The sequence below is a fragment of the Oryctolagus cuniculus genome, chromosome 3 (genome assembly GCF_964237555.1).
Source record: "Oryctolagus cuniculus chromosome 3, mOryCun1.1, whole genome shotgun sequence".
NCBI classification, from domain to species: Eukaryota; Metazoa; Chordata; class Mammalia; order Lagomorpha; family Leporidae; genus Oryctolagus; species Oryctolagus cuniculus.
In genome coordinates, this window is record NC_091434.1 from 179,927,018 (window position 1) to 179,943,880 (window position 16,863).

The 16,863-nt window shown below is 44.1% G+C and overlaps 1 protein-coding gene across 10 annotated transcripts in view; it reads left to right on the forward strand.

Annotated features, from left to right (window-relative positions):
- The window catches only part of LOC100348562 (TRPM8 channel-associated factor 1), a 201,353-nt gene extending 188,310 nt beyond the window's left edge, over nucleotides 1-13,043 (forward strand). For 6 of the 10 annotated variants that reach the window (XM_051849792.2, XM_051849793.2, XM_008258078.4 and 3 more), the window contains 7 exons: nucleotides 1,106-2,100; nucleotides 2,390-2,487; nucleotides 3,967-4,180; nucleotides 4,448-4,687; nucleotides 5,939-6,276; nucleotides 7,691-7,941; nucleotides 10,520-13,043. In XM_051849792.2, the coding sequence (XP_051705752.1) occupies nucleotides 1,106-2,100; nucleotides 2,390-2,487; nucleotides 3,967-4,180; nucleotides 4,448-4,687; nucleotides 5,939-6,276; nucleotides 7,691-7,941; nucleotides 10,520-10,529 (2,146 nt within the window). In that variant the 3' untranslated portion in view covers nucleotides 10,530-13,043. Of the gene's footprint in view, nucleotides 1-1,105; nucleotides 2,101-2,389; nucleotides 2,488-3,966; nucleotides 4,181-4,447; nucleotides 4,688-5,938; nucleotides 6,277-7,690; nucleotides 7,968-10,519 lie in introns of all 10 variants that reach the window. The other 4 variants (XM_070071361.1, XM_070071362.1, XM_008258085.4 and 1 more) reach the window with 1 other exon arrangement.
- The last annotated feature ends 3,820 nt before the right edge of the window (nucleotides 13,044-16,863 follow it).

Genomic DNA, 16,863 nt, shown 5'->3' on the forward strand with positions numbered 1-16,863 from the left:
CAGATTGGCACGGCGCGCTGGCTGTAGCAGCCATCTGTGGGGTGAACCAACGGAAGGAAGACCGTTCTCTGTCTCTTCTCTCTCACTGTCTAACTCTGCCTGTCCAAAAAAAAAAAAAAAAAAAAGTTAATACTTCAAAGAGTTGGGGAGTCATCTCTAAGCAGTAGGGTGACACTTTAAGTAAGGGTTATACTTGCTAAGAGGACCACAGTTTCCCAACAGTTAGTTATTCTGCCAGCAGCAGAGAGTACAGGACAAGTTCCAGAAGTCTTCCTGACCCCCGTTTTTCAGTATCTCCTTACAGTGCCTTCTGATCCTAGAGCTGCTAGAGCTTTGTCTAACAAAAGTGTCAGAATCTGCTTTGGAATCTCAAGCTGAAAGAGGCCTCTACCCCTAACCCTCAACAACCCCACTAGATATCTAGGACTTCATATCCTGTTTTTGTCTTCTGTGTGTCTTAGGTCTTCTAGAACTGGCTTATTCATAGACAGTAAGTAACATGATCTCAGCAAAACCTGAGGGCGTGGGTAGGCATGAATGAGGGGAGTTCTACATGCAGACAGTGAAGTTTTCTCAAGTTCAGTTAGCCAGAGGGTCTCACTAGAGCTAAGGCCTGTCAGCTCCTTTGCTCTACTTTTGAGATGAGAATAATTTTCCACTAAGCTCCAGCTAAACTTGGCTCTCCATAGACTTTATTTGTAGGAATTATCTTAATAAAGCTTATGAACAAAATTCCTGATCAGAATAAACACAGGATTCCTCATTCAGTTATTTATACAGTGTTTAAATGGCTGAAATAAACGTGAACTTAAATCTAGAACATCAAAGATAGAGTAGTGAGTAAAACAGCAGGACTTCCTTTGCAGTGTCCTTCAGAGAATTGGTGCTCTGAGAATGAGAACAGAATTGATACTGAGCTTTTCTGTCTTCCCTCCCTGCTTCCAGATGCAATAAGGTCAGACCTGCCCCAGCCAGTCGCCCAACTCTTCTGTAAGAGCTAAAGTAACAGTATTAGCAAAGCTGACACTTCGATTGATCGCACTTGCTTGCGGGGCACTGCTCTAAGAGCCGTTCTTCTAACAGAGAATGTGTGTGTCTTTTGCAGCTGTGAAGATGACCTCTCCGAGGACAGAGAGGAGCTCCTGCACGGGATTTCGGAGCTGGACATCAGCAACTCGGATTGTTTCCCATCCCAGCTGCTAGTGCATGGGGCTTTAGCCTTTCCTCTGGGGTTAGATTCCTACCATGGCTGTGTTATAGCGGCTGCCCGCTATGGCCGGGGCCGGGTGGTAGTCACTGGCCATAAGGTATTATTCACCGTTGGCAAACTGGGCCCCTTTCTGCTCAACGCTGTCCGGTGGCTGGATGGGGGACGCAGAGGCAAGATTGTGGTGCAGACAGAGCTGAGAACACTGAGCGGCTTACTCGCAGTGGGCGGCATAGACACCAGCATTGAGCCCCATCTGACCAGTGATGCCAGTGTCTATTGCTTTGAACCCACGAGTGAAGTGGGGGTCAAAGAGCTGCAGGAGTTTGTAGCAGAGGGTGGCGGGCTGTTCGTTGGAGCGCAAGCCTGGTGGTGGGCCTTCAAGAACCCGGGAGTGTCTCCTCTGGCCCGGTTCCCAGGAAACCTCCTCCTCAACCCCTTTGGCATCAGCATCACAAGCCAAAGCCTCAACCCAGGGCCCTTCCGTACTCCTAAAGCTGGCATCAGGACCTACCATTTCCGCTCGACTCTGGCTGAGTTCCAGGTTATCATGGGCAGGAAGCGAGGGAATGTGGAAAAGGGTTGGCTGGCAAAGCTGGGACCAGACGGTGCAGCTTTCCTCCAGATTCCCGCAGAAGAGACCCCTGCATATATGTCCGTGCATCGACTCCTGAGGAAACTGCTAAGTCGCTATCGGCTCCCTGTGGCGACCCGAGAGAACCCCGTTATCAATGACTGCTGCAGGGGTGCGATGCTTTCCCTGGCCACGGGTCTGGCCCACTCTGGAAGTGACCTCTCTCTGTTAGTCCCGGAAATTGAGGATATGTACAGCAGCCCCTATCTGCGCCCTTCGGAATCTCCTATCACCGTTGAGGTCAACTGTACCAACCCAGGTGAGGAATGAGGGGTGAGAGCCCAGTGTTATGGGGACTGGTGGAGCAGGGCATGGTGACCACAGCAGTTAATTGGTGGCATCTGACCACCTCCAGAGGGCCACCTCCATCCTTTGTCTCCTGCTACAGAGAAGACAGAGGGTGGGATTGTAAGTGCTGTTTGGAAGACCGTAGTGAGGGCAGCCTGGAGGAGAACAGAGGGGCAGAGCTCACGATGGGTATGTGGAAACACTGGGTGGGATGCAGTCAAGAAGCAGTGATGCAGCCCACGCGTCTGTGCTTTTGGCAGGAACCAGATACTGCTGGATGAGTACTGGGCTGTACATACCCGCAAGGCAAATCATAGAAGTCTCACTACCTGAAGCTGCTGCCTCTGCTGACCTGAAGGTGAGGCCATGCCCCAGTCTCCCCCTAACATAGAACCCAGATTCTATTGCCTTCACAGTTGGTAGCTCATTTGGTTCTCACAAAATATACTGTCAATAGGAGGCAGGTGCTTTGCTTCTATTTTAAGGATGAGGCAATGTACTAAAAAGCTAATGATTTATTTACTTGTATGGGACCAAGACAAGTTAGAGTCTAGAACTCAAACCTAATCCAGCTTCTGGCTCTTAAGTTTTGTGCTTTTGACCTAAGTCATAGAGTAAGAACCAAAAAAGATACCAAATAGAAGGTCCCCTGGTACACAGTTGGTATCCAGTAAATCTTAGTTCATGTCCCTCCCCATCCACCTTTCCCACGGTCCCACAAAGTGTTTCTGACTCTAGTTTCTTCCCTGTGACACCAAATACTGTCCTTAATTCTCAGTCCATCTCTACTCTGTCATCCCACATATACAATCCTCATGTAAAAAATTAGTCTTCCTGCTCTAACCTTCTTGAGGGCCCTTGAGATGGTGAGGATCTGTTCTGTGCCTTTATCTGTCCTGGAACTTGTTTGGAAAAAAGCCAAGGCAGGCAGTCCCAGAACTACCAGGTAGATGATTCATTCAGCTTGCCCAGGAAGGGGAGCTTGAGAAAGGGAAGGAGCTGAATCAGCCCTCCACTGTATCAGCCAGATCACACTGCCTCACGCTGGGCCCCCTCCCTAACTAGCAAAATGCAGCATCACCATTACAGAAAAAGTAACCGATAAATCTGGGTGCTAAGAGATACTTGGGGGAAGTGGGGTTTTGGCCTAGCGGTTGAGAGGCCTGTGCCTCACCCTGGAGTGTCTGTGTTCAGTTCCCACCTTTGCCTCCTGATTCAGCCTCATGTCAGTGCAGACCTTAGGAGGCAGCAGTGATGACTCTAGTAGCTGAGTTCCTGCCAGCACATGGGAGATCTAGATTGTTCCCAGAGCCTCGCCCCAGTGCTTGCCCAGCTCCAGCCATGCAGCCATCTGGGGAGTAAGCCAGTGGAAGGGAGATCTCTGCCTATCTGGCTCTTTCCCTCTCTCTAACTTCACCTCTCTGAGAAAGAGACAGCAAGAAGGGGAAGGAGAGAGAGGGAGAGAATGGGAGAGGGAGGGAGGGGGAGAGAGAGACAGACAGATAGACAGACACCAAGGGACCATTTGTGGGAGCTGAGCCCACATAGAATTAGCCTGATGGGTTACACCTGGTGCTCATCATGTTAGTGTCTCAACATGACCCACTGTGAAGGTTTTTGAATCCTTGGGAGAATATTCACACATAGTTTGTGCCATGTGACCAGGAGAAATGCTGCAAGTTAATGGGTTTAACACCTGCATTTGATCAATGATGGGAAGGCTGGGCATGCATGGGGCCATTGCCTAATGGCCCCTTCCTGAGTGCTCACATCCTGGGCTGTTTTCTTCCACCCACTCATGGTCCGTGCTGACTCTGTGGGGATCTCTCTGCTCCAGATACAGATCGGCTGTCACACCGATGACCTCACAAGGGCCAGCAAGCTGTTCCGAGGCCCACTTGTGATTAACCGGTGCTGCTTGGACAAACCCACGAAATCCATCACCTGCCTTTGGGGTGGCCTCCTCTATATCATCGTGCCTCAGAGCAGCAAACTGGGTTCTGTGCCCATCACCGTTAAGGGGGCTGTGCATGCTCCATACTACAAGCTGGGTGAGTGGAAACCATGGATGCACCCTGAGGGAAAGAGTGGAGCAGGGATAGGAGGTGACTGCTATAGGGGGAGAGAGACATGGACTAGCAGAGGGAAGGCAGGTGGGCTTCCTTGACTACAGCATCAGAGCAAATCACATCCATAGAAGGACTGGTTGTTCATGGTCATGATCTTGCCACTTTTCTCCTGGGAGAGTCCAAGCTGTATGTTTTAGCTTTAGGGATTCAGGAAGATGTGTTTCAAGCCCACTTGGTCTCTCTTCCTAGGGGAGACATCCCAGGAGGAGTGGAAGAGGCGTATCCAGGAGAACCCAGGCCCCTGGGGAGAGCTGGCCACAGACAATATCATCCTGACGGTGCCAACTGCGAATCTTCGCACTCTGGAGAACCCTGAGCCACTGCTCCGCCTCTGGGACGAGGTGATGCAGGCTGTGGCACGACTGGGAGCTGAGCCCTTCCCTCTGCGTCTGCCTCAGAGGATTGTAGCTGATGTGCAGATATCTGTCGGTGGGTGCTCTGAGCGAGCCATCTGTGCCTTTTGCCTCTACCTGCCTTCTGTTTAATGCTCAACAACTACATGTGGACAGCCAGCAGGGTAAAAATGTTGTACTAGCCAAGCATAGATGGAATCTTTTCTATCCAAATGGAAAGGAAACAATGTAAATAAGAAATAAAGGGGGCCTGTGTTGTGGTGTCACTGGTTAAGCACCCATCCCACATGGGTGCTGGTTTGAGTACCAGCTGCTCTGCTTTCCAATCCAACTCCCTGATAGTGCACCTGGGAAATCAACGGAAGAGGGACCATGTGCTTGGACCCCAGCACCCATGTGGGAGACCCAGAAGCTCCTGGCTTCAGATTGGCCCAGATCTGGCCATTGTGGCCATTTGAAGAGTGAACCAGAAGATGGAAGATCTCTCTTTGTCTGTCTCTCTCTGTCTCTATTTCTCTATGTTTCTTTCTCTCCCTTTCTCTCTCTCTCTCTCCCTCTCTCTCTCTGCCTTTAAAATAAAAAAAAAAGAACAATTTAAATCAGCATGTCAAGGAGTGTCATCAAAGACATCAAGAGATGTCAGCTGAGATTTCGGATGTCACTCTGGGGACTTGAAGGAGTGTTGGTAAAGATGGTAGAGGACTTCAACTTAGGTCAGAGTTACTGGGAGAGACAATTTTACTACCTTGAGAAGCCACTGAGTAGAGGTCATTGCCTAACTCAAGCAGCCTAAAAATTGGGAATATAGACATTCAAGAACCACAGAGAATTCACTAGACCCTCATTGTCTTGGCTTTCAAAGATGATTGTGTCAGTATAAGCAATTCCATGTCTAGATAATGAGACGGAGCCACACTCAAAAAGCTCTAGATATTGAGAAAGGATATGACATAGGTTGGTGTGGATAGGTACCATCACAGAAACAAGATAAAATAGTGGTATGGATGGCTGTAACCTGCTTCTCCTCCTACAGCCATGTTTCTTCAGGTCAGAGTGAAGATAAAGGCATTGTTACGAAAGGGGAGAGTAAGTAGCAAGCCCTAGAATGATCCTGCTTTGTATTGTCCTTGTGATAATTATAGGCCCCTGTGACCATACGGTTAACTCTTGAGAAAGTCATTTTTTCTCTGTACTCCCGTTTTCTTGTGTGTGAAATGGGGATTAAAAAGGTACCTGGGTATTTTGGAAGAGAAATAATACAGAGATGAACTTTGTGAGAAAAGTGGGGAGGATCTCAGCCCTCTCTTCTACCCCCTGCATTTTCCAGGCTGGATGCATGCAGGATACCCCATCATGTGCCATCTGGAGTCCGTGCAGGAGCTCATCAATGAGAAGCTCATCAGAACCAAGGGGCTGTGGGGCCCTGTCCATGAGCTGGGCCGCAACCAGCAGCGACAGGAATGGGAATTCCCACCACACACCACCGAAGCCACCTGCAACCTGTGGTGTGTTTACGTGCATGAAACAGTCTTGGGCATTCCTCGAGGCCGTGCCAACATTGCCCTGTGGCCCCCAGTTCGGGAAAAGAGAGTCCGAATCTACCTGAGCAAGGGACCTAATGTGAAAAACTGGAATGCATGGACTGCCCTGGAAACATATCTGCAGGTACTGGGCAAAGGGTGATTGGAGACCCCTGCAGGGACCCCTAAGGCCACACTGTTAGATGATATTCTGGTCATCCAAAAGGGGCCCCCACTGCGTCTGTCTCCTGCACTGGGCCATCCTGGCCCAGTCCTGGCTGAGGCCAGTCGTGACAGTCCTATTTGATGATGCCTCTCAGTGCATTGTTTTGCATGACTCTAAAGCATATACAATAAATAGCCTTAGCCTCACCTTCCACAGCTTAGAGATACAAGAGAGTAGATAGAAAACACTGAGAAAATTTAAACTTGGCAGAGGCAAACCTAGTGCTATAAATATACTTAAGAAGTCTGGCTGTAAAGTCAGACTCTCCTACTTAATAGCTATCTAAAAATCAAGCAATCATACACACATAAAACATGGGATATGACCCATTTTTTCCTTAACTGAGCAGCCTGTCTCTTCAGTATGACTTAGCTGTGCCTCAAATTCTACCTTTGCAGGGAATCCAAGACCCCTCAGTGCCCTGGCATGAAGGTTACCTTTGCCTTTGCAGTACTGTTTGATGCCGTAGTTCCCTCTCTGCAGTGACTGGGTCATTTCCCAGCTTGCTGTGGAGAGTCAGCACCTCGAGCTCCGGAACTCAGTCTCAGGCCACAAATGCTATATGCAGGTTCTTCTACCTGCTGAGTGCCTCTGCTCATTCCCACTGCCATGAGAATGGTGGGACGTAGCAAGGAAAGCTCTGTTTTAACCTTGTCATTGGAGCTGCTTTGCCCCAAGGAAAAGATGTTCTTCGTCAATGAAATAAACTTGGGAGTAGTCTAAGAACCTCCTCAGGTGTCTCACAACTCAGAAGTTCTTGCAACAGTGGCCACCAGCATCTATCTCCAGGATGGCTGCTTCTTTTTAAAATCACAACCTTTACTGTTAGTTACCTGGACTATCTAAAGTCCACTTCTACCTGACTCAGTTTTTTCCCCAAAGCCCATTTATAGCATCCTTGTAAATTGACAGACTTGTGATTAAAGAGGTTTTGTTGTCAGGATAGGAGTGGGAGTTTCCCAGTTATTGGGGTTTCACTTCGCAACTGTTCAAGGATTGTACCACAGCAGGCAACTTTGAGTCCTTGTATAGTTTCCCATGAACTATATGAATAATAACATCAGTAGTAAAGATTGATATTAATCAAGTCAGTGATTACCCCAGCCATCACTAATTGACTCTGCTTTGTGGCAAGCCCTGGACTAACCCTGAATTCCTTCCTTTGACTAGAAAATGGAGGGCTATGGCATAAGATTTGCAGGCAAAAACAGAGGAAAGATCAGTGATGTGAAGCTAACTTTTAAGGGATTTACTTTCAGTCCACTTCGGGTGTTTGATGAACCCTTGTTTTATATGTTAAAAGTCTCATTCTGCCCCTTCTTTCTCTTTCCAGCTACAGGAAGCCTTTGGCTGGGAGCCATTCATCCGTCTGTTCACTGAGTATAGGAACCAGACCAACTTGCCCACAGACAATGTTGACAAAATGAATCTGTGGGTCAAGATGTTCTCCCACCAAGTGCAGAAGAACCTGGCTCCATTCTTTGAGGCCTGGGCCTGGCCCATCCAGAAAGAAGTGGCTACCAGCCTGGCCTATCTGCCTGAATGGAAGGAAAATATTATGAAATTGTACCTCCTCACACAGATGTAAGGAGTGCCCATCGAGGTGGCAGGTAGAGAGGTTTGGGGAGGTAGGCAGAGGTGGGGATTCACTCCTCTGCCTCTGTCCTCTAGGGTTCTGACCTTGTCCTGTTAGTTCATGCCCCTGCATTGTGTTATCGACGTCCATCTCCAGAAGTGGGTTAAGAATACCACAAAAAGTGGAGTCAGAATTTCCCAGGAACAAAGCCCTTCTGTTTATGAATCTTGTTCCCCTTTCTTTCAGCTATCAGATTCCTGTATCGGCCCAGGTCTAAGATCCTGGGCACCTGTTTCTATAGCAGTCCCTGGGTTCATCATTATTGGCCATAGCCTATGGAGCATAGTTCTAATTTTGATGACCTAAGAGCTCTCTCTGAGCTTTTAGTTTTGATTGGTTTTTCCAAAAACCTAAGCCAAGAACTCAATAGAAATTTACCATGTTGACCAGAAAGCTCCCTGATAACTCATAGTTTTGTTTCTTTGGTACTTTTCAAAAGCACTTAAAAAGCAGTCTTGCATGTTGGGAAGAGCCCAGAACTAGGGTTATAGCTCCTGAATCATTTTGTTTCTCTACTCCCATTTTCTTGTTTGTGAAATGCAGACAAAAATACCTACCTCACAGAGTTGTCTTCAAGATTCAGTTGATAATTCTAGAGAAGTTGGTGAACTATGCAGTGCATTCCACCCAGGGAATATTTTTGTTGATACTGGCCCACAGAAAACTGAGCTAACTTCTTTCCATTCTTTTCCCTTTCCTTGTGCGTTAGATCTGCTAATAGTCTCCCTACATCCAAATCCTGATTCTTTCACCTATTACTTGTCAGAGCCTGACATTTTTCTTAACTGCCCTGTGACTCAGTTTCCTTATCTACTTTGTAGGATTAAATGTGAGGATTAAATTTTATATTACCTCTAATAGTGATTAGAACAGTACCTGGGAGTTACTAGGTGTCAAGAAAATGTCGTCTGCCACTACTGTTATCTGATTAACTCAATATGATTTTTGAGCTAGACTTTATTTTAGATGGCATTTACAAATGCAGTTGTTGTTAAATCTGTTCCAAGCTACACTTGAGGCACTCATCCCTGAAAGAATTCTGATGCGGTGATTTCTGATCTGAAAATAGGACTCAGAATTCAAACTGTAAAGCAATTTGGGCCTTGGCCTTTTTACCAGGTCTATATTTTAGGTCAAATTCCTTCTCTGATTAGATTAAGAGTGGACATCTTGACCGGAACAATTTCATGATGGTGATTGTCTTTAACAAACAGCAAGCACCCAACTTTGTGATGAGGTTTATATTTTTGTGGTAGCAGATTTGTGACATAATCACCATCAAGAGTTGTTTACAAGGCTGGCAGACAAAGTCCACACACATACAAATAACTATATTGAAGCAAGACAACTGTATAGAGCTGACCCAAACTTCATTAAATTGCCATACATTCAAATAGTCTCTTAAGTTTTCTTCTGGTGTTATTCCATTTCTTTGTACTTTTAACTAGAGTTGGGTCTGTAGGATGGATGTTGTGGTTATCAAGGCAATTTTCCTTTAATTCACTGCTTTTCATGTACTTCAGTACACCATTTTACTTGCTTACTTGCTAATTGCGTGCATGGTACACAGAAAGATTTGTGCCATATAATGTTTTTCTTTGGATTTATTTACTCTGTAATTTCTCAATCCTAGAATTATTTTCTCTTATTTAATGAATTTATATTGTCTAGGTTCTTTGGACATGGGTACTAAAAATTTGCTCATTATTTAAAAAATCAGTATCAACTACAGGATGTTGAGTATGTACCAGGTATTCTACTGGTTTCTATATATATATTTAGTCTTCATTTAATCTTCACATTAATCTTCTGAGATGGAAACAGTAGTCACTCCCATTTTGTGTATGAGAGAATTGAATTTTATGGAAATTAAGTAGATTATCTAAAGCTTTATTGCTAATAGGTGGTAGAACTGCAATTTGAACCCAGGTATTCTTATGATAGAATTGGAGTTCTTAACCACAGTGTTTTGGATGTCCAAATGAATGTGTAAATAAAAATAACAACAAGCAAATAGAAGGCCTTTATGTTCCTACTTGCCATTGGCTGCTTATTCTTACCCCTAATCTGTTTTATCAGGACCAAAAAGTTCCTCTGTTTATTTTCAATGTCAGATCAAAGTAGAACGTAAGGAAGGTTTCTGAAGTGCTTCCCAGTAGGTGATGCTGGGGTGGGGACTGTTGCATCAGTCATCCGTTAGGCTCTGAGTTCCTCAGGGTTCTGTCTTTCTAGGGCACAATGAAAGCATTCTCTAGCTTAGTGGATTCTGAAAGATGGGGTGTTTTGGTAAAGTATCTGATTCCCAAAATACCAAACACTCCATATTCTAGAGAAGAAATTAGGTTTTCAGTCTTTTATAATACTTGTATCCAGTCTTGTCCTTGTTGATCCACCTTTTATCAGTACAACCTGGGAATTTTTAAAAAATAGGAAGTTATACATGTTCCTTACGTAAAATTCTCCAGTGAGACTTCCAATTTAAAGTGAGAGACTAAACATACAAGTTAACCTCTCCTCTTCCTCCAGGCCCCACTGAAATTGAAGTCAAGAAGTGAGAAATGGAATTGACACATCACAGCAATGAAAACTGAAGGGATTTGGTTGTAAGTGGAGATCTCAACACATTTCTGGAAGAGAGAAAGTGGATAAAGCAGGATTATGAATAAAAGAGTGAAGATACCTTTCAGACAGAATGTTAGCTGATCTGAACAACACAATCCCAAAGAGACTTGGGCACCTGAAAAATCTATCTACTAAAGAATTATTCCAGTTGTATAATTGAACCCCATCTTACTCTGCTCCCACCCTTGTGCACAAAACACAGGTAACTTGTTGATACCAGTAAAAATTTTGTTGTTTTTGTTGTTGTTGTTTGTATAAAGAAATTGAATAAACCACCTAAGGGAAAGTGAGAGTTAATACTCAAGAGTAAATTCCTCTTTTGTTGAAATAGGTGGGTCCCCCTAACCTGTCAGCCAATTCTTTACTGACAATTCAGACGCCCTACTCCAGTACACAGAAGACCTAGGGAAACAGCCTTCTTCATACAAGAGCAGAGGAAATGCATACCAACTCCTATAAGCTCCTATAAGCGGTTAAGTGCATTCTTAAGTGTGGGAAATTCCAGACCTGGGAGTGGGGAGTGAAGAACAGGGTAGAAGCATATGATAAATAAATAGGTAGAATTGGGAGATTTGAAAAATATTGCAAATTCTGGAGGAAATAAAGTTACTGTGGGAAAAACAATTTGAAAATTTAGCTGTACCTTCAGAGAAGTTAGAGTTGTGTTTCTAAGATGAAAGCAAGATACTACAAAGAAAAGAATTCTGAGAATAACTCTCTGAAAATGAAATAATATTTCCAAGTGTATTCAGTAGACAAGCTAGAAAATAAAGTTAAGGAAATCTCCCAAAATATAAAGCACCCCCTCTAAAGAAAAAAAAACTATGAAGAAAAGAAAAAAAGTTATAGACAATCAAATCAGTGTCCTTTTTTAGGAGTTTCTAGAAGACAGAATTTAGAAAACATATAAGGAAATATAAAGAAAAAATTGGAGAACAGAACAAATGAAGGTTTCAGACTGAGAGGGCCCAATTTAATCTATATCTTAATACAATCTTGGAAAATTTGGAAATATTAAAGATAGAGGGGAGGTATATAAGTGACAACTGGTGGGGAGGGGAAAGTACATCAGATCGTCATAATTGTGTCAACTAAAAAGAAATGAGAAAAATACTGGCAGCAGTTTTTTCATCAACAACACTGAATGCTAGTAGTTAGTGGAGCAATGTCTCCAACATAGTTTATGGAAATTTTTTGTACCCAGAATTCCACAGCAAGACCAACAGTCAAGAGCACCATTAAAATAAAGACATTTTCTGATGCAAAATGTTTTTGCAAAGTCTACCCCTTTGTGCACCCTTTCTGAGGAAGTACCTTGAAGAAGTTCAGCAAAATGGGGATTAAAACCCAAAATGAGGAAGAAATGGCATTCAGAAAACAATGGGCATCCCCCTGAATGTCTCACTGTAGAGTGAGTTTTCCATAAAGAGATCTCACTGCAGACAGTTATCCAGCAGATCCTTTTGGGATGAAAGCATACAGTCTCGGGCTCTCCAGGCAACGGCATTCTCTGCCATGAATACTATCACTGAGAAGTCGCAATATTAGAGAATAAGGAGGACCCCCATTCTTTGTCAATAAGAAAGACAAATCAAAGCTATGTCAAGAAATTCAGGTCCAATTATGAAGCAAAATAAAATGAGCTGTGATTTTGATTTGCTATGGAATGTAAGAAGAAACTCAGCTGGTCACTGGCAGTGGGTAAAATTCCCCTCCCATGGTATAGGCATCACAATACTGTGTGTGTAGAGAAGAAAATATCCTAACTGCTACCTGACGGTCATTAAAAAGTATTTACATTGCCAAAATGATGTACATGACATTTATTCTGTGTTCTGACCAGCCTATCAACAAACATGAAAGGCTTAGTTTTTTATTCATATATGAAGTTGTAAGTAAGTAATGCTGACAAGTTAAGGAACAATGAAATCAAGAAGTTGAGAATCAGTTGTGGGAACAGCGATGGAAAGAAGAATTGTACTACTTATGCATCCAAAATGGGGATGACAGATAAGGTCTTCAATTAATAAAACAACTATTAATTAGTGTGATACTCAAAGCTAAAAATTAAGCCAATGTAAGTATTAAAAATGACACATCTATAAAACATTTCAAGAACAATAGCAAATGAAAGGTGGGGATACTGTAAGTTAAATCCTTATCTTTTGTATTGGGAAATTATTAAAGAGTGTCTAAAGTTAATGGAAGAAATTGTTGTTCAAACATGTTATTTAAATTTAGGAAGTTATTTACCAGAAGTTCTAAAAATAGATATTGTTAAAAGAATTGCCTCTAGAGAATGGGACTAGGTAAAAGAAGTTTGGGGTGGGAAACTGTGTTTTCATTTTAAGTTCTTCTGTACTATTTAATTTTTTTACCTTGTGCATGTATTACTTTGAAAAATTTTTAATAAAATCAAATAAAAATCCTTCAGTGACTTCACATTGACTAAGATGCAATAAAAACAACACCTTGACATTGCTTGCAGGGTCCTCATGTATTAGGATCCAGCTGATGTGTCTTGGCTCATTGTTACATCCCCATTACTCTCTAGTTCTACCCACACAACACATCTTCCAAGCACACTTCACCTTCTCTTGTTTTTATAGCTGTTACATTAAAAAAAAGAAACAGGCAAAACCCACTACCGTTGGTCTCTTAATAATGCCTTTTTTTTTTTTTTTTGACAGAGTGGACAGTGAGAGAGAGAGAGAGAAAGGTCCTCCTTTTTGCCATTGGGTCACCCTCCAATGGCCACCGCGGCCTGTGTGCTGCAGCCGGTGTGCTGTGGCCGGCGCACCGCGCTGATCCAAAGCCAGGAGCCAGGTACTTATCCTGGTCTCCCATGCAGGTGCAGGGCCCAAGCACTTGGGCCATCCTCCACTGCACTCCCGGGCCACAGCAGAGAACCAGCCTGGAAGAGGGGCAACCAGGACAGAATCCGGTGCCCCGACCAGGACTAGAACCCAGTGTGCCGGCACCACAAGGCGGAGGATTAGCCTATTGAGCCACGGCACCAGCCATTAATAATGTCTTATGATATGTTTACTGTCTAGGAGGTTTTCAATGTTTGTTAAATGAAGGAACACCCAACAGAGCATCAGATGATGATTGACAACTATATTTTTTTCCAAAAAGCCTAAGATATTTGCCCATATTCTGGGAAATATTTCCAAGACCATATGGGACTATAAGTTTCCTATACTCTTAATCATTTGGTAACTTTAATAAGTTTTAATTAACAAGGTATTTGAGAGGCAGACAGCCAGAACTGCCATCCACTGGTTCACTCCCCAAATGTTCACAATGGCCGGATCTGGACCAGGCCAAAGCTGGGAGCTGCATACTCAATCCAGGTCCTCCACATGGTTGGCCGGAAACCAACCACCTCAATCACCACCGCTATCCTATAGGATACACATCTGCAGGAACCTGGAATCAAGAGAGGAGCCAATACCCAAACCCAGGCAGTAAATTTGTATCTTCAGTTATTGTCAATATTCCAACCTCAAATTGGGTGTTTTGTAGGCACTCATTATCTTAGAAATTAATGGAATAAATGAATGGGGGAATAAAGGTAGGTGATGTAACTCCAGCTTTATATATAAAAAGAGCTGTGTGTTGACAGTGATGTCTGTGGTGACTATGTTGGGAACCAAGATTTATGTTAATACAAATATGTTACTACTGTTCATATGAACTTTTTTGGAACTCAAACACAAATAATTGCTTATGAAATACGCACATGTTGGGGCTGGCACTGTGGTGTAGAAGGTTAAACCTCCACCTGCAGCACAGGCATCCCATATGGACACTGGTTCAAATCCCAACTGCTCCATTTCTGATCCAGCTCCCTGCTAATGCACCTGAGAAAGCAGTGGAAGATGGCCCAAGTCCTTGGGCCCCTGCTCCCAAATGGCAGACAAAAAGAAGCTCCTGGCTCCTGGCTTCAGATCAACCCAGCTCCGGCCATTACAACCATTTAGGGAGTGAACCAGTGGATGGAAAATATTCTTTCTTTCTCTCTCTCTCTCTCCTATGTATCTCTGCCTTTCAAATAAATAAATCTTTTTTAAAAAAGAAAAGAAATATGTGCATGTAAGCAGTACAAGTGTGTTTCCATGAACTGCCTAAATTCTGACATAAAATTCATTTACATAGACTGCCAAAAGTATTCAGTATAGTGTGAAGTCTGAGATAGTGCTCAAAGTGTGGGGGATGTGGGCAAAATGCTAGAATACACAATATAGGGCCGGCATCATGGCTCAGTAGGCTAATCCTCCGCCTTGCGGCGCTGGCACACCGGGTTCTAGTCCCAGTCGGGGCACCGGATTCTGTCCCGGTTGTCCCTCTTCCAGGCCAGCTCTCTGCTGTGGCCCGGGAGTGCAGTGGAGGATGGCCCAGGTGCTTGGGCCCTGCACCTGCATGGGAGACCAGGAGAAGCACCTGGCTCCTGGCTTTGGATCAGCGCAGTGCGCCGGCCGCAGCGCGCCAGCCGCGGTGGCCATTGGAGGGTGAACCAACGGCAAAAGGAAGACCTTTCTCTCTGTCTCTCTCTCTCACTGTCCACTCTGCCTGTCAAAAAAAAAAAAAAAAAAAGAATATACAATATAAAAACATATGTCACCAGGGAGTACCCAGAGACATAGAACTAAGACCCCACCTCTTCTTGAACAGATCTTGTAGCCCAGGGACCACATAGAAACAGCAGGTCATATCTGTGCCCATCCTTGCTTTCCATGAGATGTCTGCTTTAAGCCGAAGCCAAGAACCTGAAAAAGAAACCATAAAGTCTTCCCTTTTCACCCAGGTAAGTAGCAAAGAGGGAGGCCATTCCAGCTTTGTGTTTTATTTTATTTTTTTTTAAGTTTCTCTCTTTGCTCTTCCTGTCTGTGTGGCCTTGGAATCAACCCCAATAATCAACCTTAATAAGGTTGTTGGCATTCAATCATAAGACAACCAGCACTGTGAGCTTGTTTATTTGTTGCTCCCAGTACAGAAAGCATACCTAAATCTCTGATCCTCACTGGAAGCTTTGAGATCAACCAAAAAAACCAAATACCTGACAAATGTCACTAACGTTAGGGTGACCTTTAGTATAAAGCCGACTGGATTTCTAGTATGGAAAAAGAAGGACTAGTAGTGGGGTAAAGAGGAGGAAATGCCCTCAGGTGTTGCAGGTGATGATGTTAATGCCCTCCAGCCAAAGACCAAAGCTGGAGCTGTCACTCATTGCAGCTGGGGAAATGCACCTGGAAGAGAATGGTGAGCATCTCAGGCAAAGGGTATTAGAAAGAACCTGATTTGGGATTTGGTTGGATAATTTTAGGGAGGGTCTAAAGGAAGCCGTATGGGATTGAGTACTGTTGAGAAGCAGGGACAAGTCTATGGTTGAATACCCAGAAATGTCTTATTAGGAGGGATGATTAAAGTGAGCCTAAATCTCTCTTTTTTTAAGTAGCAACTACTCGTTTTAGACAAGAGGGAGGGTGTTCAGTATTTTGGGCTTTGCACAGTCTTTGAATTACTTTATGGTCTCAGAGTTAGCCTTGTCTGATGTTGACATTCTGTGAAATTAGCCATGCACAACAGGAGCACATGGTCTAGCCTTGAGTGCCAGAGAAGTTCCTGGATGTCAGCAGCTGCTTGTCCTTGATGCAAAAGGCAAGAGCCTTTGCTCCATTTATGGAAATTCAAGTCTGTATCTCTTTTGACTGCACATGAACAGAAAATTGGAGTAAAAATATAGTATATGCAAGAGGAAAAGGATGATTCCCTATAGAGCGCTCAGATTGGCTGCACATCTTGGGGTAAACCAAAATAAAACGGGTTGTAAGTCAATAATTATGAGTTCAGGTGCCCCTATTGTGGCTCCGCTGCCTGAGCTGCTGCTTGCAGTGCTGACATACCATTTCCGAGTGTGGGATTGACTCCTGGCTGCTCCACTTCCAATCCATATTCCTGTTTCATGCTAGTGCACCTGGAAAAGCAGTGGAAGATGGCCCAGGTATCTGGGTCCCTGCCACCCATGTAGGATATCAGGATGGAGTTCCTAGGTCCTGGCTTTAGCCTGGCCACACCTAGTTGGCTGTTGTCATTTACAGAGTGAACCAGTGGATGGAAGATTCTTTCTCTCTCTCTCTCTCTCTCTCTCAGCTCTTCATACTGACGTCCATTAGGACAAATATGTAGAGTACTGGAAATCAGACTCTTATTCTTGATTTTTTCATATCTACATTTTCCTCTCA